This window comes from Amborella trichopoda, chromosome 10 (assembly GCF_054954075.1).
Source record: "Amborella trichopoda isolate Santa Cruz 75 chromosome 10, AtrichopodaSantaCruz75HAP2 v2.0, whole genome shotgun sequence".
Lineage (NCBI taxonomy): Eukaryota > Viridiplantae > Streptophyta > Magnoliopsida > Amborellales > Amborellaceae > Amborella > Amborella trichopoda.
This window is the reverse complement of record NC_142345.1, coordinates 39,629,855-39,648,043: the sequence shown is the minus strand read 5'-3', so window position 1 is coordinate 39,648,043 and position 18,189 is coordinate 39,629,855. Positions and strand designations below refer to the sequence as shown.

The following is an 18,189-nucleotide window of genomic DNA, read 5'->3' as shown; positions in this document are numbered from 1 at the left end:
CCGACCTCAGTTTTGAAGAAAAACAAGGAAAAGAGGATAGAGAGGCGTGGGTAAAATTTTTAGGGCAATTTAGTTTTTTTATTTTTTTATTTAGGGGGTATTATTTAGAAAAGAATGTTTTTGGCGAAAAAAAGACAGAAAAGTTAGTTTGAACTTTGAAGATAAGTTGCATACGGAGGCTCCAGTTGGGTTTTTTTTTTTGTAATTTTTTCATTAAAACTTGCTTTCTTACACTTATCAGCTTTCTCACTCTAAAATTATATAATTGATGTAGGCTATGTTTCTCTCTCATGTGACAAGCTTCTTATTCAGGGAACTTGTGCAGCTATGAGAAGCGTACTCTTAAAGGGCCCAATCAATGAGTGACTCATTAATGGTGATTAAGATTGGAGAGTTGTCTCTGTAGATCTCAGATGATGGTTTAGAGTTTAGTGTTTAGAGTTTAGGAAGAGAAAGCACGTCCTGGGAAATGGGGTGCTCTTTTTCAGGCCTGAATGCCTTGTATGATGCTGTTAATGGAGGCGGGGATGTGTGGATCAATGAGAACAGGTATAGGATTATCAGGCAATTGGGGGAAGGGGGTTTTGCCTTTGTTTATTTGGTCAAGGAGGTCGTGGCCGAGGGCTCTGTCAAGAAACTAAAGGACCCATCTCATATTTCTGGTTAGTTGGATCTTATGACCCTTCAAACTAATCGTATTTTTATAGATTTGTGATGGTTTACTGTGCTTTGTGGGGTTTGTTTTGTTCCTCTTCCTCCGCTTTTATTTGGTTTGAGCTGATTCTTTTGTATTTTGGTAATATTTTGTATCTTAATATCTTTTTTGGTTTATGGGCTGTGAATTGTGTATGTTTTGTTGATTGGCAAAAGTGGGTGTCTTCCTTTCTCATAATTTCATTTGTATTTTTTTTTTCTGGGACTTTGTGAGAATTTTCTCCATGTTGGGGAGCATTGGATTTATTAGAAATATGAAAGGCCAATCATATTGAATGATATTTATTTGGACTAATACCACTTCATTGTCATAATTGTGTATTTGTGTGCTAATACTGTGGTTGGGAAACGTTTAGTGTGGATTCAGTGAGGTTGGATCTGGGGCATTTTGAATTGGGTCATATAGCGTTTTTGGGATCAGGAGAAGAAACTTATCTATTTATGTCTAATAGAAAAAAAAAAACTGTCTATTAATAAATTTGCTTGTCAGCTCCGATGTAATTGACTGGAACAGTGTATATTCCGATGTGCCAAGCTGTTCGCAGAGTGAATTGAGAATTATCTTTTATTTTGTTAATATATTGTTTGAATCAAATTATCTGAGTGGGAGATTGGAATTCCCTATTATTGAGCGGGAATTTGGAAAAATTCCATTGGTTTCCTGTAATTTTACACATTTCTATTTGAGTTCATGATAGTCCCCAGAGAATAGAAACTCGTTTAGAGTGTGATAAACTCACCAGCATCCACTTGATTCATCCAGTGGGTGAGTCTATAAATGAAAAGCTTGGTGTGCAGCAAGTTTTTCTTTATATACAACCTTTTATGTTGATCTGACAAGTACAATGTCTCTGCTAATGTGTTCATATTTTGTGGTATGAATCAGGTCACAACCTGGGTTCAGTTTCTTCTACAAACACTTTGATATGTTTAGATTCTTCACAAAAGGATTTGAAAAATTTCGGACTTTTTCCAAGTTATTTGTCTAGGCTAATTGAATCAGTTCCAGCATTCACTGAGTTCGTCGCCAACTTTGAGTTTTTAAGCACTGACATACACAGTATACCAGAACTTGGGCCTGGTACAACATTAACCCTGTCAGCTGGTTTTGGAGGTAACTGTGCCTGCATTGCGTGCGAGAGTTAAGAATTTGGAGAGAATAATTGAAACAGTATCACTGGAAAGTTTGAGATCATTGCTAAATAAAGAAAAAAAATCTAGATGAAATAAAAAAAGGAAATAATTATCCCATGCCTGGAAATATTCTTCTCAGGTACTGAAAATATCTGGTCGAACCTGCTAAAGGTCTCATGAAATTTTTTGAAGGCTTCTTTACTATACAGTACAAAATAAATTTAGAGACTAGTTTCCTTATTTGAAGGCTATCTGTAGCAAGATTTTGTGTTATGAACATTATACAAGAGTTAGGTTTAAAATTCTCCTGAGGCAACTTTGGCCAAAACATAAATGTCTGCCTATCTTTTTCTTTTTTTTCTCTTTTTTTTATTTTAAATAATTTATTAACAGTTTCAGCTTAACAATTTATTAACTCAGTATTGACTACTTAATAGGATTTAATACTTCATAGGAAATATTACACTGCTTCAATTTTGTTCAATTCCATTTTTTATTGTCTGTAGTTGATATTGATCAGAGGAAGGAGTTTGAGGCCTAGAAAATGGCCAAATGGCACATCTCTGTTCCAGTAGAATGGCGCCTTTTGCAAAGTTATGGGCATCTATCATATATATCAATATGTAGGAGAAAGATTCCATTTGCAAATGCAATTTGGATATTAATGTCTCATATATGGTGTTTTTATTCTTTGTCTTGTACTTCTTAAAATTTTGTTGTTCAGTATTTTATTTGTGACCTAATGAAGGTCAATGATGACATGCACAATCTCTTCTCATGTGTATTGGATATTGCTGTTAATAATTCATGCTAGTCTTAGCATATTCGTAAACACAGTTGGAAAACTTGATAGTTTAGACCAACACATCTTGCTTCAAAATTGAAATGGTTAAATTATTCTTAATCTGGACTTTTTGTCTTGTGGATGCAAACTCTTTTATTCTGATTGCTACTAAGAATTTACCCTACCCTCATACCTTATTCAAGTCTTCTGACTTCGCTGACTTCTTCAAATCATGAAATTGATGCAGATAATGGAATGTATGCAGTGAAGAAGGTCCTGATTCAGACACCAGAGCAGTTAGAGTTGGTGAGGCAGGAGATTCGAGTCTCATCACTTTTTAGTCACCCCAATTTGCTTCCTCTTCTGGATCATGCCATCATTGCTGTCAAGGTTGTCCTTCTTCTGGTTTAGTTTGGTTCTGCATCTTACATTATGGATAGTGGTGCACATCTATGATATCGGTTATTCTAAATCAAACTAGTTTAAATTTGTTCTAGCCATTTGACTTTCTATTTTCAGGCATACGTGAAATGATAATTTATATGTAGTACTTTTCTATTCATTGTTATATGCTATTTCCTACCATACACGTCCATGAGGGCCAAACTAATCAATTTTGTTTGTGCTGTTCTTTTGTCATAAATGGTAAATTTCCATGTTTTTTATTTTCTGATGAGTATGTTAAAGTTTATGCTTTTAATTTCTCTTTTTTACCATTGTTCAATTACATGGCTTGGACACAGGCCTCGGCCCGTGTGCTTGTGGATTAACCCAGGCAAATTCAAATGGACTCACCTGAGTCCTCCCCGAGTCCAAAAACAAGCCCAAACAAAATGAGAAAAATAAAAATACGAAAATTTTTAACAAAGAAAAATTATAAAATCCAAAAAATATTCATAAAAAATCTGTATAAAACAAGAAATAAGAAAAAATTCGATGTTATTGGCTTGTAAAAAATGGAAAATATAAAAAACTAAAAAATAATAAATTATAAACAATAAAGTTATATATAAAATAAATTATAAATCAATCATATTTGAATTAGTAAAAAAATAATTAATTTAAATTGAAAACATGAAACATATTTAATATTTTGAGGCCGATTCCCCTATATTTGCACTCAGTGCAAATTGATGCCCCAAATCCTTGTTAAAACTTCCTCATACAGCCGAATCAAAGCCCCATTCTCAATTTTGGGTTTCGAGCTCCGAACTCTAGAAAATTTTGGATGAATATTACTAAAACTCTTCTTTTCTATTTTTTTGTTTCTTTTTGTGAATCAAGTCCATGGTTGGATTGAGAACACAAAAATACGCTTGGTACTTAATTTTGTCAAATATTGACCATCGATTGTGAGGAAATCACACTTTTCAAAATAGGCCAAAAACTTGGCTAATTTATACGATCTCAAAATCTCTCAAATCCGGTGTTTGTATCTCAATTACATTGATTCTAGCAGCTAGATCAGGTTAAAAACTACCTAAGCATGAAATTTTGCTCAAATGGGCAACCCTAAAGCTCTAAATTGAAGAAATAAAGGAACACCCCACCCAACCAAACGCCCCCCGAACCCTCCCCCACAAAAAAAAAAAAAAAGCCCCCCTTTTAAACTTACCATTGAACAGTACTCAGAAAGTATTGTAGAACTTGGATGAGTTTGCCAGTGTTCTATAGTACTTCTGGCAAGTCACTACAGTACTCGCCCGAGAACTGTACAGGTACCCCAGTCCCTCATTTTGTGCATTCATACTTGGCTTGCAGGGTGCCAAGGCTGAGTAACTTGGCCGAGTCCGATTTGACTCTGCTGGGTTTTTGAACACTGCTTTTTATGCATCAGAAAACCTGTTGTTTGTGATTCTTCCTGGACATTAATCCATCCTCAAGCCCCTCTTTGTGACACCTATGTAGTTGTTATGCCTTAAATGTTCGGATTCCTCTTTGAAATTCACTCTTCTTTTGCCATCCCTCTCCAAAAAACAAAATGAAAGAAGACAAGCACACTTCCTACTTCCATCGATCAACTTTCTCTCTCTGTAACTCCAGTTGCCAACCAGTTTGACTTTTAAGAATTTCGTCATATCGAAATATTTCAGGGTTTAGCTTGTTTGTTTAGTGGTTATGATGTAAACAGCACCACAACAAAATTTATCTTAACTTTGAGTCCTCTCTCTCTCTCTCTCTCCCCCCCCCTCCCCAAATCCTTCCCTCCCTTTCTCCCTCTCTCTCTGTCACACGCACACGGTGTGTCTGCGTCTGTGCATGTGGCTATTTTATTGGAAGAAATATCTTTTGACATGCCAGCATGTTTAGTGCATCACAGAATCTTTAAAGAGTTACCTGTAGTCATTTTGGTAGTGTGATAAGTTCGATTGATATACAGGTTATATCGATTATCTTGCTGATTAAGTGCATGCTCATTTTCCTTATTGGCTCAGGGTACACAAGAAGGATCATGGAATCATGAAGCATACCTGTTATTTCCTGTTCATCTGGATGGAACTTTGCTAGACAGGGCCAAAGCTATGAAAGAAAAAAAGGAATTCTTTCCGACTCTTACTGTTCTTCAAATATTTCAACAGGTGAGCTGCTTCTAATTATTGTTGGAAAAATATGATTTTCAGAAAGCATTGTTGTATCCATCATTTTCTTGTAATGGCGCACTGGCAGGTATGTGGGCATGCATTTGATTAAATAACAAAGTATTTCTAGTTTTCTGCTATTATATTTGCATCATGAATTTTTCTCCTTGATCATTATCTAATTTCATTTATGCAAAAGTAGGAGCATGGTTATTTCCATATAGCTCATGGCTGCAAAAAACTATGACACCTTCAAAACCTCCCAATCTACTTTGACCGACCAGTGAATAATAGAACAACCCTGGGACATGATTTATGTATATTACCGTAAAAGAATTTAATCTATAAAAATTATTCCACTCTTAACTCAGCAGACAAGGAGTTCCTTTGCTTTGTCATCTTACTAAAATCAAAAGTGTCAGCCTTGGTAATAATATATTCACTAAATGCCTACAAATTTGGGTTCAACTAATGGCACTAGAGCTTCCTCTCTTGTGTATTCCACTCTGAAAAGAACGACCATAGCATTTCAGAGATTTTCTATCATTATCTTTGATTACTCCTCCATAACACAATGGTGCAGTATTACCTTTAGAAATTAGAACTGCCAATTATCATTGAACCCCTTAGCCATTACTAGGCGCTCCTCTGAGAACAGGTTCTCATTACATGTTGCGATTGATGTGAATCTATTGTTCTTCTCCTTTTGACCTCAATTCAAAACTGGTGCCTAACATGCCTGTAATCTCACCTCTTCAAATAATGTTTGAATCCTTATTCTGTTGTTTGGTACTGCCTTTTGAGAGTATAATTTCTTTTCTAGTTAAGTGGTACTTACTCACAAAGGTAGGAGTCAATCTGGTTTGATCTGGCTTTAGAATAAGTGATGCAAAAAATCATTCAAAATATTCTGGTACTCATCTGACATCCATTGTCCATACTTCCATGGGCTCTAGAGTTAACTGTTTCTGCCAAAAGTAAAGAGCGGCCATAAAAGTGGTCTGCAGCTCAAACCCCAACACCCCCCCCCCTCCCTGAGGGGTCCTTGGACAAACATAGACGGTATGTTGGGTCCAACTTCCCTATCCCATGCGCGTAATGTGTACTTGAATATTTTCCCATATGCTATATAATAAATAATGAATCAATGTTATAAAATTTGCTTCACTTCAGCTGAAGAGGCCGAAGCCTTTGGATTTAGGTATAAACCAAAGAGAAGCGAAGCCTGGTGCTGCTGCTTCGGTCAGATTCGGGCTGCTTCGATCAAATTCGGGTCTGCTTTGGGTTTGCTTCAAGTCTGCTTCAGTCAGAAAAAGAAATAGCTATATAAAATTTTTTTTTTTTTTTTTTTTGTTTATATATTTATTTATTTCATTATTTGTATCTATTATATATAAATATCTAAATTATTTATATTAAATGAAAAAAAAGTCCGAAGTCTTCCCTCGAATCGGTCGAAGCACTGAATTGCTTCATTTTTCTCACCAAATCGAAGAAGACTGCGAAGCAAATTTGACAACATTGGAATGAATCGTCCTGGAAGCACTGCATTCTACCGCTCCTTTTTTTTCCGGTTAGTTCAGCAGTATTAATCGAACTTAGGACGTAGTGGTCCACTCAAGCCCAAGCACGATTTCTACACTACACCCTACCACTCAGACGTGGGAAAATCCTATACCTCTCCCATAAGCTGATAGATGAATTTCATGGAAGTGTTCCTATTGGTTCCCCACTTGAAACTAACAAGTTCATTCCCACTTTTGCAAATATACTTCATTTTAATCAATCGTAAGTGACCACTGACTATTAGCTATCCATAACTTCACTAATTTCTCCATCCTCCAAGTGCCTACTTGTGCATGGCTCCAGATAGCAACCTTATCTCTATCCTCATGAAGATCAACATCTTATTATCCCTATTCGAAATGTCATTTGCAATCTGTGGGAAGTTCTTTGTCACTTGCCTTTCTATAGGGAGCTACAAAGTCCCTTGTATTTCCCTTCTCAACCATAGTTATTGGAAGCAAGAGCGGGATCAGAAGGGATTCACCGAGCCGCCCTATAGTGGAAGCTCCCTGGGCTTAGGATCGTCATCCATACAATGAACAAGACAAGGAGTGAGATCCTTAGGTTTATGGGAGTGAGATTTGATGTCAATGGGTTCGATGTTTTGACTAGCAGGAATCTAAGCTCCACTATACAAAAAAAAAAAGAGGTTACAAGTAGAGTTAGTGCGAGTTTCCTTGGTTAAGGAATCGAGGTTTAAGTATGTCATATAACGAGGTTCTTCCTGTTCTAATATCGAGATTCTTAAAGTGTAGGAATCAAGGTCCTCAGCTGATTGGCCCGAGGTCTGCAAGTACCATTCACCAGGTATCCCTTATCAAGTGCCCCCCGCCCTTAACAATGGATTTATTTATTTTTGTGTGAATAACAATGGATTAATTATGTAGCTAGTCTTTCAAAAAGCGCTAGACGACATCCAGGAGGCCGCGGGGGTCCAAGCTGCCCAGTGCCTAGGCGGCTGCTTAGGCGGGCGCTCAGAACCTGGGCGGTCCGGTTGAAAAAAAAGAAGAAGATAGAAGTTGAGAAGAGATGACCATAATCCATATTTTTATACAATACTAAAACAATAAAACCATACAAGCATACACTGATAGTATGATACACACAAAAGTTAGATAGTAGAAACTAGAAAGTAGAAACTAAAAATAAGAAAAAGAAAATATACAGAAATTCAGAAAATATACAGTCTAGAACACAGTAGTCAACACCCAACAGTCAACAGTCAACACCAAGAGTCAAGCACTTAAGCGTCTTCAACTCTTCATTCTTCAGTCATCATCATCATCATCAGAAGGAATGGGTAAGCCTCATAACTTTTTTTTTGCATCAGATTCGTGGCCGTCATCATTAGAGTCATCTCCCTCTTCAATATAACGCTCGTCCTCCTCTGTTTTATTTGAATCTGCATCTTCCTCTTCCTCTTCTTCTACCTCCCTCTTACTATGTGTAGATGAGACTCTAGGAGTCTTGGCTGCTCTACCCTTTTCTATCTTTTTGTGCTTCCCTGGACTCAAATATTGTATAATTTCCTCTCTGGTAGCCTCAGGAACATTTTTACATGGGGCAACATCCCCTTTAATACCGACAAGGCGTTTTTTGAACTTGTAAATACCCCCATTAGTATCATTTCCACAATAATTGCATTTAATACGATTTTTGTCATTCGGATTCGGGTTATAACCATACTTCCAACCCGGATCATCACTTCTAAAAGAACCTGGAGAAGATATTTCCGTAGAACAAGGTTCATTTTCATCTTTTTTTTGTTCTTCTAAATTCAGAAATTGTCTAATCTCATCCTGAATGGCTTCATGAACTTTTTTACAAGAAGCAACATTCCCTTTAATACTGGCAAGATGTTTCTTGAATCGATTAATACCCCTATTGGTATCTTTTTTCACAAAAATTACCCCTTATACAATTTTTATCGTTTGGTTTCAGGTTGTGACCATACTTCCAACCTAGATCACTTCTTCTAGAAGAGCCAAAAATAGATCTATTCAAATGACGAGGATTTTGTTCCTGTTTTTGTTTTACAGAACTCATATATTGCTTAATCTCCTCTCTGATAGCTTCAAGAATATTTTTGCAAGGGGCAACATCCCCCTTAATACTGGCAAGATGTTACTTAAACCTGTTTATGCCATTTTTGTATCTTTTTCAAAATAATTGCTTCTAATACAATTTTTGTTATTTGGATTCGGGTTATATCCATATTTCCAACCCGGATCTCCACTTCAACTGGATCCTGAAGAAGACATCACAAAATAAAACAAGCAATTTAAAAAATAAAGTTCTGCACTTACTTTGATTGCTTGAACTCCAAGCTCCCACCTCTGAGATGTTTTCTGGTGCTAAAATATTCAAAACACCCTCTAATAAGATGAAAAAACTCCAAAATTAAATCTAATCTACCCGGGTGATGTTTGGATCCATTTTTTGTAACTTTGAGAAATACTTCGATCCAATGAAAATCACAAAATCTAGTTTTTTTGAGGTTTCTTTCTCTCTAAAATGGGTTCTTATGGGTTTAGATTTCAAATGAACCTAAAACCCATCCTTAAAAGCTTTTATTTTTCAAAAACACTCAATAGAATAAAAAAACAAACTCATTTCCGCCCCTAGGCAGGGCGCAGGCCCAGGGCTGGGAGTTGGGTGCCCGTCTAGGCGGGTGCCATACGGCCTAGTTAGCCGCCCAGGGACTGCCGCCTAGTTTGGCCGCCTAGGCCTGAGTGATGCTCGCTCAAGCCTTCTAGACCGCCTAAGCAGCCGCCTAGGCGCTAGGCGGTCCGCTTTTTTGAACAATGTATGTATCTCTATATGTCAATTTTTCTTAGGACCACTACAACTTCAGCATGACTCAAGTTTGGTATGCACTATTCCCTCTGAGTCCCTGGCAATCCAGAATCCTACCATTCAAGAGTCATCTTCTTCAAATGTAGCCTCCTTTGCTTCCATTGTCTCTCTAAGGCTTGGCTCTTCGAAGGGCAAGAGGACAAGATGAACTACTCTCTCTTTCTCTCTCTCTCTCTGACTGATGTAAAAGAAGCTTTTTAAAGCTTGAAATGAAAGCATATATTCTCATCTCACAACTATATTCAGATTTAAGACTCTAAAACAATAGGAGATCATAAATATAACATTTAAATGAAATATATATTCTCACAATTAAGAGGGATGGCTCACACAATAGGACTTAATAAAACAATGGGTCACTCTAGACTTTGCGTAACTCAAATTAAGAATCTAAAATAGTGGAACTTCGTGCTATGCAAAAAAGGGACTAGATTTTAACATCATGGAACTTGTGATTCCTAAATAATGGGAACTTCGGACAATGGCAATCTCTAACCGAATATCATCCGTTAATGAAAGTAGAACCCACAAACATGGAATCCAAGATTTTGATGTACCAAAAGTTTGGACCATAGTTGATGGGAGCAAGGATCTATTCGAAATGGAACAAGATTCCATTGATGGATGGAACGTGGTACCCTTTCTTTGGGAGCGAGATCCCAAAATTTTACAAACGGAGTCCCTACAAGATCCCTTGCAAGAACCGTGGGATCGAGGTTCCGGAGCAGGATCTTCACACCCTACCCACAAGGTTTTCTTAACCATGTTCTCAGCTTTTGCTATGCCATTGTTGTTGTTGGTGAGTCTCATAAACCATCTAGAAAGCATGGCACAATTTCTTACTTTGGTCTTTCCAATTCTGCAAAGCCTTTCTGTGATTTCAGTTTCTAGTTTTTTGCTACACCTTAAGAGATATGCATTCATCTCAAGACTCGCACTTGCTATTTCCTAGTCGTAAGTCACTGTTTTTGACACGATTCATTGCTGTTTTCTTCCTTTTTCATCTTGGTGGTTGGAACTCGAGTAGGTTTCTATGTACGTCATATCATTCTATCATGATTAACTATCCATTTAAAGCATCAGTTATGAAATATTTATGAAGTTGTTGCACCAAAGATGGATGTTTCATTCATGCTGAGATGGTGAACACTGATCACGTATTGTAGCACATTGAATAACGCTTTACTGAAAAGATACTACCATTGTTTCCCTTCCTGGTCACTCCATATACCCTAAAAGCATGATTAAAACAATGCTTAAACAACACAACAACTGACTCAATTTAAATATCTCCCCTCCCTAACTTGCCTCTCAAAAGAAAACACTTGAACACGGGACATCACGTATCAAAATATGTCCCTAAGCAGTGGTTCTAGGCTGGAAATTAGATGAGCAAGGGTTATGATTCAATCCTACAACCTAGCATCAGTTCACTAGACATCAGACCAATCATCACCAACCCTAAGACTATCCTTAATCTAAAACTGTGTGTTGACTAAGGTGTGCTGTCACCATTAAGATATCCTGGACCATCTATCGAACTCTCTTCTCCCTAATTGACATGGTCGTACTTACCTGGATTGTCTCCAACTTATAGGCTCTGTTCTGCTCCCAAAACCTCCATAGTGCTTTGATTCCCCTTGTCCTTGGGCTTCCACGTAACTATTACTTTTTTACGTAGGGATTCTATTTATAGTTTATTATGTATGAGAAGCATTATGATTAACTTAGGTTTGTGCAATAGCTATGTGCAGGGCTGAAGCATATGCACAACTTTGAACCTGCTTATGCACATAATGATGTCAAACCTGGGAATGTCTTGATAACTAACAGAAAAGGGCAGCCACCTCTTGCAATTTTGATGGACTTCGGCAGTGCAGGGCCAGCGAAAAGGGAAATCCGCTCTCGGTCTGAGGCTCTACAGTTACAGGTATTGTATTTCTTACACACATAGTACTCATGATTATTTTTAGTTACTGTTCCTTTGACTTATGAATCTCTGCATGTCTAGGGTATGTCCTTTTAGTCTTTACCTTCATGCTAAGGTGTGATTAAAAGAACTGGATTGCTGACTAAAAATTAAAAAATGATACGGAATGATAGAATATAGATAGTTTTCATTTGTACATCAATTTTCCCATTTATTTTGAATTTTTCTTGGATTTATGGCGATTCCATCTTTCAATCTTTCAAGTTTGATTAGATTTGGTATGTACAAACCCCAATGAAGCAATGATGCGAGACCAAATTCTGAAATTTATAGCCTTCTATGGTAGGGAAATCTGAAGCAATGGATATTAGCCGTGAATACAGCAAGTTCTGGTTCAGGAATTTATAACTGTGAGAGGACCTTCATGAAATTCATACAAGGTTTAGAATTGTTATAAATGACCAAGAAGGCAACTACATATTTACTAGAGCCTGGTTCCTGGACTTTGTTGGATAATCAAGTTTTTTGGGTGCCTTTTCTCCTTGCCTATTATCATTTATGGCAGACATCCCTACTCATGATACTATGCATGCTTTGGCACTGCAATAACATAACCAATTGTGATCTGACACCAAATTTTATGATATACAATAATATTTAAAACTTCAGGACTTAAATGTTCTGCAACCTCAAGTGCAAACTCAATGAATAACACTTGGGCCTTTTTCCTCTGGATAGAAAATGAACATTGAACCCAGGAAATTATGGATAAATTGGAAGACAAATGACAAACTTGTTGAACCGTGACAGCACAATTAAATTTAACTGAAATGATCTTTCTATGGCATGCACAATATGAATTGATCAGAGAAAATTATAAGCCATTATTTTCTGCAGATTTTTGTCATCAAACTTGTTACAAGATTGTCAAAACTTTCTCTGGGAATCATTTTCTTTGCCTAGTTTGCCTAGAGTAGCTCCTGTTTAGAAATAGGCACACACTTGAGTCTTTTTTTCAATGTGAATAGAAGCTTCCCATGTAGTATGGTGGACCATCAACTTTGATTGACCACCAGTGGAGCCACCAGTGGAGCTTTTTTTTTTTTTATTTTTTTTTTTGTTTTGGGCGGGGGGAGTGAAAAGGGGAGCAAGAGGTTAAGTTAGCTGGCTCTGCCTTTGTATTAAAAAAAAAAGTACATAAAAATTAGGGATAACTGTCCATCTCTAGGAATGGAAAAGAGTGAAAGGTGTGGCTATGTAGAATTCCACTGAATAAATTCAAAATATCTTTTCTCTTTTCTTTATTAATAACTGAAATTTCTGCTTACAATTGCCACAATGCAGTGCAGAAACAGAAAATAAACCTACTACAATCAAGGTTCTTAAATTCTTACCATCAAAATAAAGCTTATTCAAAAACTGAATTCAAACTTATAACATGATTCTAATACAATTAGGAATTCTAATCCAAGTAGGAGTTGAACTCCAAGTAGAAATCCCTATCCAAATAGGACTCTTAATATAATTAGGACTTCTAAAACAAATATGAATCAAGAACTAAAATAAATTGATACAAAAAATCTAGGAAGACTTACTGAACCTTTGCCTAGGGTTACCCCATTAGCAGTTATCACACCCGACACCCCATTAACGAACTGATGGCATACTCAATACTTAGGTCTACGAAATCCACTAAACTGGGAAGCACCTCTGGTATGCCCTCTATGCAATTACAGGGTTGAGGGCATGGGCTACTAGAGCTAGGGTTTCTTAGGCCTTTTAAACCTTTTGGGGCATACTGTTATGTGGCACCAGCTCTTAACCAAAACAGGTCCGAACGTCCCCTATCTGTGCCATAGGTGGTATGAGCCACCTCTAGGTCTCTATTGGTGGTGCGTGCCACCTTAGAGAGAGAGAGAGAGAGAGAGAGAGAGAGAGAGGTCTGACAACAAAGGTGAAGTGGATGAGGGGTGGACCTCTCTTTATATAGGCCTCAATGGCCCTAGGATATTCCTCTTAGAAATAGGATTCAGTTTGACCTTGGGATTCCCAGGTAAATAGAGGTAAGAGAAAAAAAAAAAATTCATCCATTCCTAAAATCAACCATCATAGTTAGGAAGGAATCTAGGAACCTTATTCCCTTAATCTTTGACCCATATTCACTCCTAGTTAGAGTAGAACTAGATCTTCTATAGCCCCATAAAATCTGGACTCTTACTCACATAGAAATAACTTCTAATATCTTTAAAAATCAAAGTCCACATGAAGATCCCATTCAAAGTCAAATATTCAAATTATAACTAAATAGTTCCTCGAACACAAAATACATAATCATATCTAAATTTTCTCCCACAAAATATTCTGAAAGATTATGAAGGTTTGCCAAGCAAGTGGAAATACTTTCTCAACAAGTGGGGTGACCTACCCATGTGTGTGATGTGTGGCCCAAGTGGGTCCCACGTCCCACAGCCGTATGGTACCCACTTTTGTGGAGGCTGAGCCCTTGGCCCTCCCACGTGGGTCCCACTCAAGGACCATGTCCCTACAAGTTGCAAAAATATCAACACTACCCTTTTTGGGATTTAAGCAAGAAAATAAATTTTTACAAAATTCTAAAAAATATTTAAAAATCACAAGAGCGTAAATCAAGCTGAAAATAATATTTTTGAAATTCTGAAAATTTCTAAAAAAGCTCAAAAATAGCTATGGAAGTAGATTGGTACCAATGGGTTAAGAAAAGTGACTGTCAAGGCACTCCACCCGTGCTGGAATTCGTGATACACAACTATCTTATCAAACCAACCCAACCAAACCCATTACTCATAGTCATATGTAGGGGTTCATGATTGGCCTGTCAAAGCTAGCCACTAAATAATGGAACCACGGTCTTAGTATGTAGATTATAGGTTCCTTCCTGAAGAGCAAGTCACATGCACGTATCATTATAATGCAAGGGGGACTCTCTCTATGTACAGGTCTCCGTCTGTAGGGCTGCTTCCCCGAATGCGCTGCCTAATGTACATGCCTTTTGTTGAGGATTTGTTCTTCACTCATAGGCATACTACACACAAAAGACCATGAAGCTCTCCTGGCCTACACACATCATCCTCGGGCATCTCTTCGACCTCAACAAGGGATTACCCTCTTGAAACCTTCAACAGAAGTCCATGTGCCTAGGGGGCAATGGTTTTTTGCATGACCTAGGCCATAGACTGCCCAACCCTATATCAGTCATTCTAATATAGACTACCACTGAAGTGCATAATCCACTATATTACTATTTTTACATGCTCTCAAGGCTTTAAAGGCCACAAACCCCAACGATAAGAAAAGTGAAAAGTACTTCCATTCCCACATAAAACTCTCCAAACCTTGTTATTGGTATCTACAATGTGAGATAAAAAATACCCATTGTAAGCAAAACATGTGCATGTATTATTTGTCACAATCCCATACAAAGCTTGTCAAAGGAACTCAGAAGCCTTGGTCCATGCCTTGGAAACTTCTAAGATATATTCTGTATTAGTTGGGTTCTTTTTGTGAAAATGGGTTTTTTTTTTGGAAAAGTTGCTTATCACAGTAAAGTGCTCTGCTACTTGAAGATATCATTTTCTTCGAAGTCCTTGCTGATAACTGCTATATCCCTACTGAGCTTTTATTTCTTCTGACATCACTCAGGATATGTATTACTGTATAAAATTTATTATGCAAGAACGTTTTGCTGTATCTCCCTTTTGATGCTGGGTGCATCTTGGATTTGATCCTGACCTAATCACCAGACTTGAGACACAGCTCCATGCCTCTGGGGATGGGTTATTAGTTATAAATTAGTAAATCAGGCATAATTAGTTGTATGATGTTCTGCATTGCTGCACTGCTGGGTTTGCTTTAAATCGTTTTTGTATAGCTCAGTGACATGTGTTATTTGGTATTTATAAAAAATAGTTAGATAAACATTATGTGGCATGTGTAGGAATGGGCAGCAGAGCATTGTTCTGCACCTTACAGAGCCCCAGAGTTATGGGATTGTCCAAGCCATGCAGACATTGACGAGAGGACAGACATATGGGCACTGGGGTGTACTCTCTATGCAATAATGTAAGAGATTTGATTTTATTTGGAAACTTTTGTTTGCATCACTCTGTTTGCCATAATGTCTTTTTGGGCTTTTCTATCTTGTCTTATCATTCTTAGAAACTTTGATTAAACATGTCCAGTGATTTAGGAATTTTTCTAGGATATATCAGAAGCATTGGGTGCCATTGATAAGGTTAGGTGTTCATTTCCCCAACTGTACATAAGTGTGCCATGTTAGTTTGGGAGGTGGAGTAGACTGGGTCTATATAGACAATCTGTGTAGGGAAGAGTGCTTAGGGTTTCTAAAAATGTTTAGGCTAGGTAGATGATGGCATGCCCAAGATTATTTTGAGGAGATTTGTGTTGTGTGGTAGATTCACCCTTCTCCATAAGTGACCTCATTTAAGTTGCTGCCAAGAACGTGATTCTCATGAGTAACCACCATCTTTGGAATATGGGTTCCCAAATCCCCAATTCATGTGATGTTTAGTGACAAAAGGTTGAGTACCTGATTAAAGAATTGTTAGTCTATGACAGGAATATGAGCTTAACCTCTTTGAAATATCTTTGGTCCATCCTAGGTCAACGTTAGGCCTCATCTCAACATGATCATCAGGCTTATATTGGTGCACTTTCTATGGAGGTGATGCCCATTTTCCATATTCTGGTGATTATGGAAAAAGGCATGTTAGTGCTTAGAGGTGATTATGGAAAAAGGCATGTTAGTGTTTGGAGGTGTTCAGCAAGCTAAGTGGTAGTAAAACGGAGGATTAAAATAAATCATATCCCTATCATTTAATAGGGAAGTTCGTCTTTTACTTCTTTGTTGTAATTGATAAATGTCGAAAGATGGTGAAAAAAGGTGAACATAAGGAAACAACTTTGGGGCTGGGTTTGTTTGTGGTGGTAGTACCACCTGAGCCCAATGGCGAAGTCTCAAACTCTATTTTCTCGCAAACTCCATTTTCACCAAGGGTAGGGGCCCAAATCCCCACTGATTCACCCCCCCCAAAAAAAAAAACCGAAAGGGAGGCATGAGCATTATAGGGCCTGCTAATGCATCTTGGTTTCAACATTGAGGGAGGTGTTGGAAATCCATTAAAATCCAATGCATGCCCTTGTGGGCCTGCCATGTTTAGGTAAATTGACCATCATGATAGAAAAAATCAAGTCTCACTATCATGGCTTTCATCAATATCTGGTTTTCAATGGAGCAATTTTGTTTGGTTCCTAATATCAAACAGCATAGCTATTCTTGTTTTCATATAAACTGTGAGATTAGACAAAACATGACAGCAAATACAACTCAAAATCCAGCTTCTTAAGATGATGATGACTAAAACACACTTTTTATTCCTTTTATCATGAAATTAATTCTTTCAATCAATATCCATGAGGACTCTTTAGTCATGCAAATGTTAAAAACTATTGTTATCAAGTTGATCCAATAAAAAGAAATAACTGTTATTCATCGCTCGCAACCTTTGTGGATGAATGTCAAATAACTGAAAATCTAACTGCTTCAAAATATCATTGTTAGCATCATACATACATGTTTGCATTTTACAGGTATGGGATGTCACCTTTTGAATATGCACTGGGTGAATCTGGAGGGAGCCTACAGTTGGCTATTGTGAATGGACAAATAAAATGGCCTCCTGGTCCGAATCCTCCATACCCAGATGCTCTGCATCAGTTTGTCATATGGATGCTTCAACCCCAAGTTGCCATGCGGCCACATATCGAGGATGTGATCATTCACGTTGACAAGTTATTGGCAAAGTATTCGACGTGACCAAATTGTGTTATGTTATTTATTTTGTTATGATGAAGCAACTCATTTGGTGCCATATTGAATTTGAGCAAGAGAGTATCCTAGCTGCTATTAAGGTAGCATCTAAGTTTTCTTGTTTCGGTTTTCCTTTTAATAGCTTGCGAGCATTCTTTGAGTACCATTAACTTCTGCATCTTTTGCTCTCTCTCTCCCTCTCTCTCATGCACCCACACCCATCAACACGCACACACTATCACACAGTATTTACATGCGACATTTGCAGCATCCTGATGTGTGTAGACATTAAGGCATGCATGCACATCCATGCAACCATGTAGCATGTCCAGATGGTAAAAATTTCCCTCCTGCATCCTGATGTGTGTAGACATTAAGGCATGCATGCACATCCATGCAACCATGTAGCATGTCCAGATGGTAAAAATTTCCCTCCTGTCTGATCCCTTCAGTCAACTAGGTCGAGTCTATGTTTGCTTTCTTATATTCTCAACCCCATCTTAAAAGAAAAATGTTCATTACGCTCTTTTTCTTTATGGGACCACTGACAGTAACCCCATTTTTAATGTTCCCTTTGGTTTTATTTGGTTCTTAACTCACCACTTCTCCTTAGTGTTAATAAATTGGTATTTTCACGTTCTGTAATTGTTATAGGGTATTTTTGACTCACTTAGCCCCCGACACAAATAAAGGAGCCAGTCACGACCTGGTCCCGTCGGTACCAAAAATGCTTACAGACTACGGAAGCAAGGAGCCAGTC

The 18,189-nt window shown here is 37.6% G+C and overlaps 1 protein-coding gene across 1 annotated transcript; it reads left to right on the top strand.

Moving 5' to 3' along the window:
• The first annotated feature begins 404 nt into the window (after positions 1-404).
• PK3 (serine/threonine protein kinase 3) lies at positions 405-17,595 on the top strand. The gene is made up of 6 exons (XM_006844106.4): positions 405-662; positions 2,880-3,022; positions 5,068-5,211; positions 11,378-11,563; positions 15,537-15,661; positions 17,210-17,595. The coding sequence occupies exons 1-6, from the start codon at positions 470-472 to the stop codon at positions 17,433-17,435; spliced, it is 1,017 nt and encodes a 338-aa protein (XP_006844169.1). The 5' UTR covers positions 405-469; the 3' UTR covers positions 17,436-17,595.
• Positions 17,596-18,189: the final 594 nt, after the last annotated feature.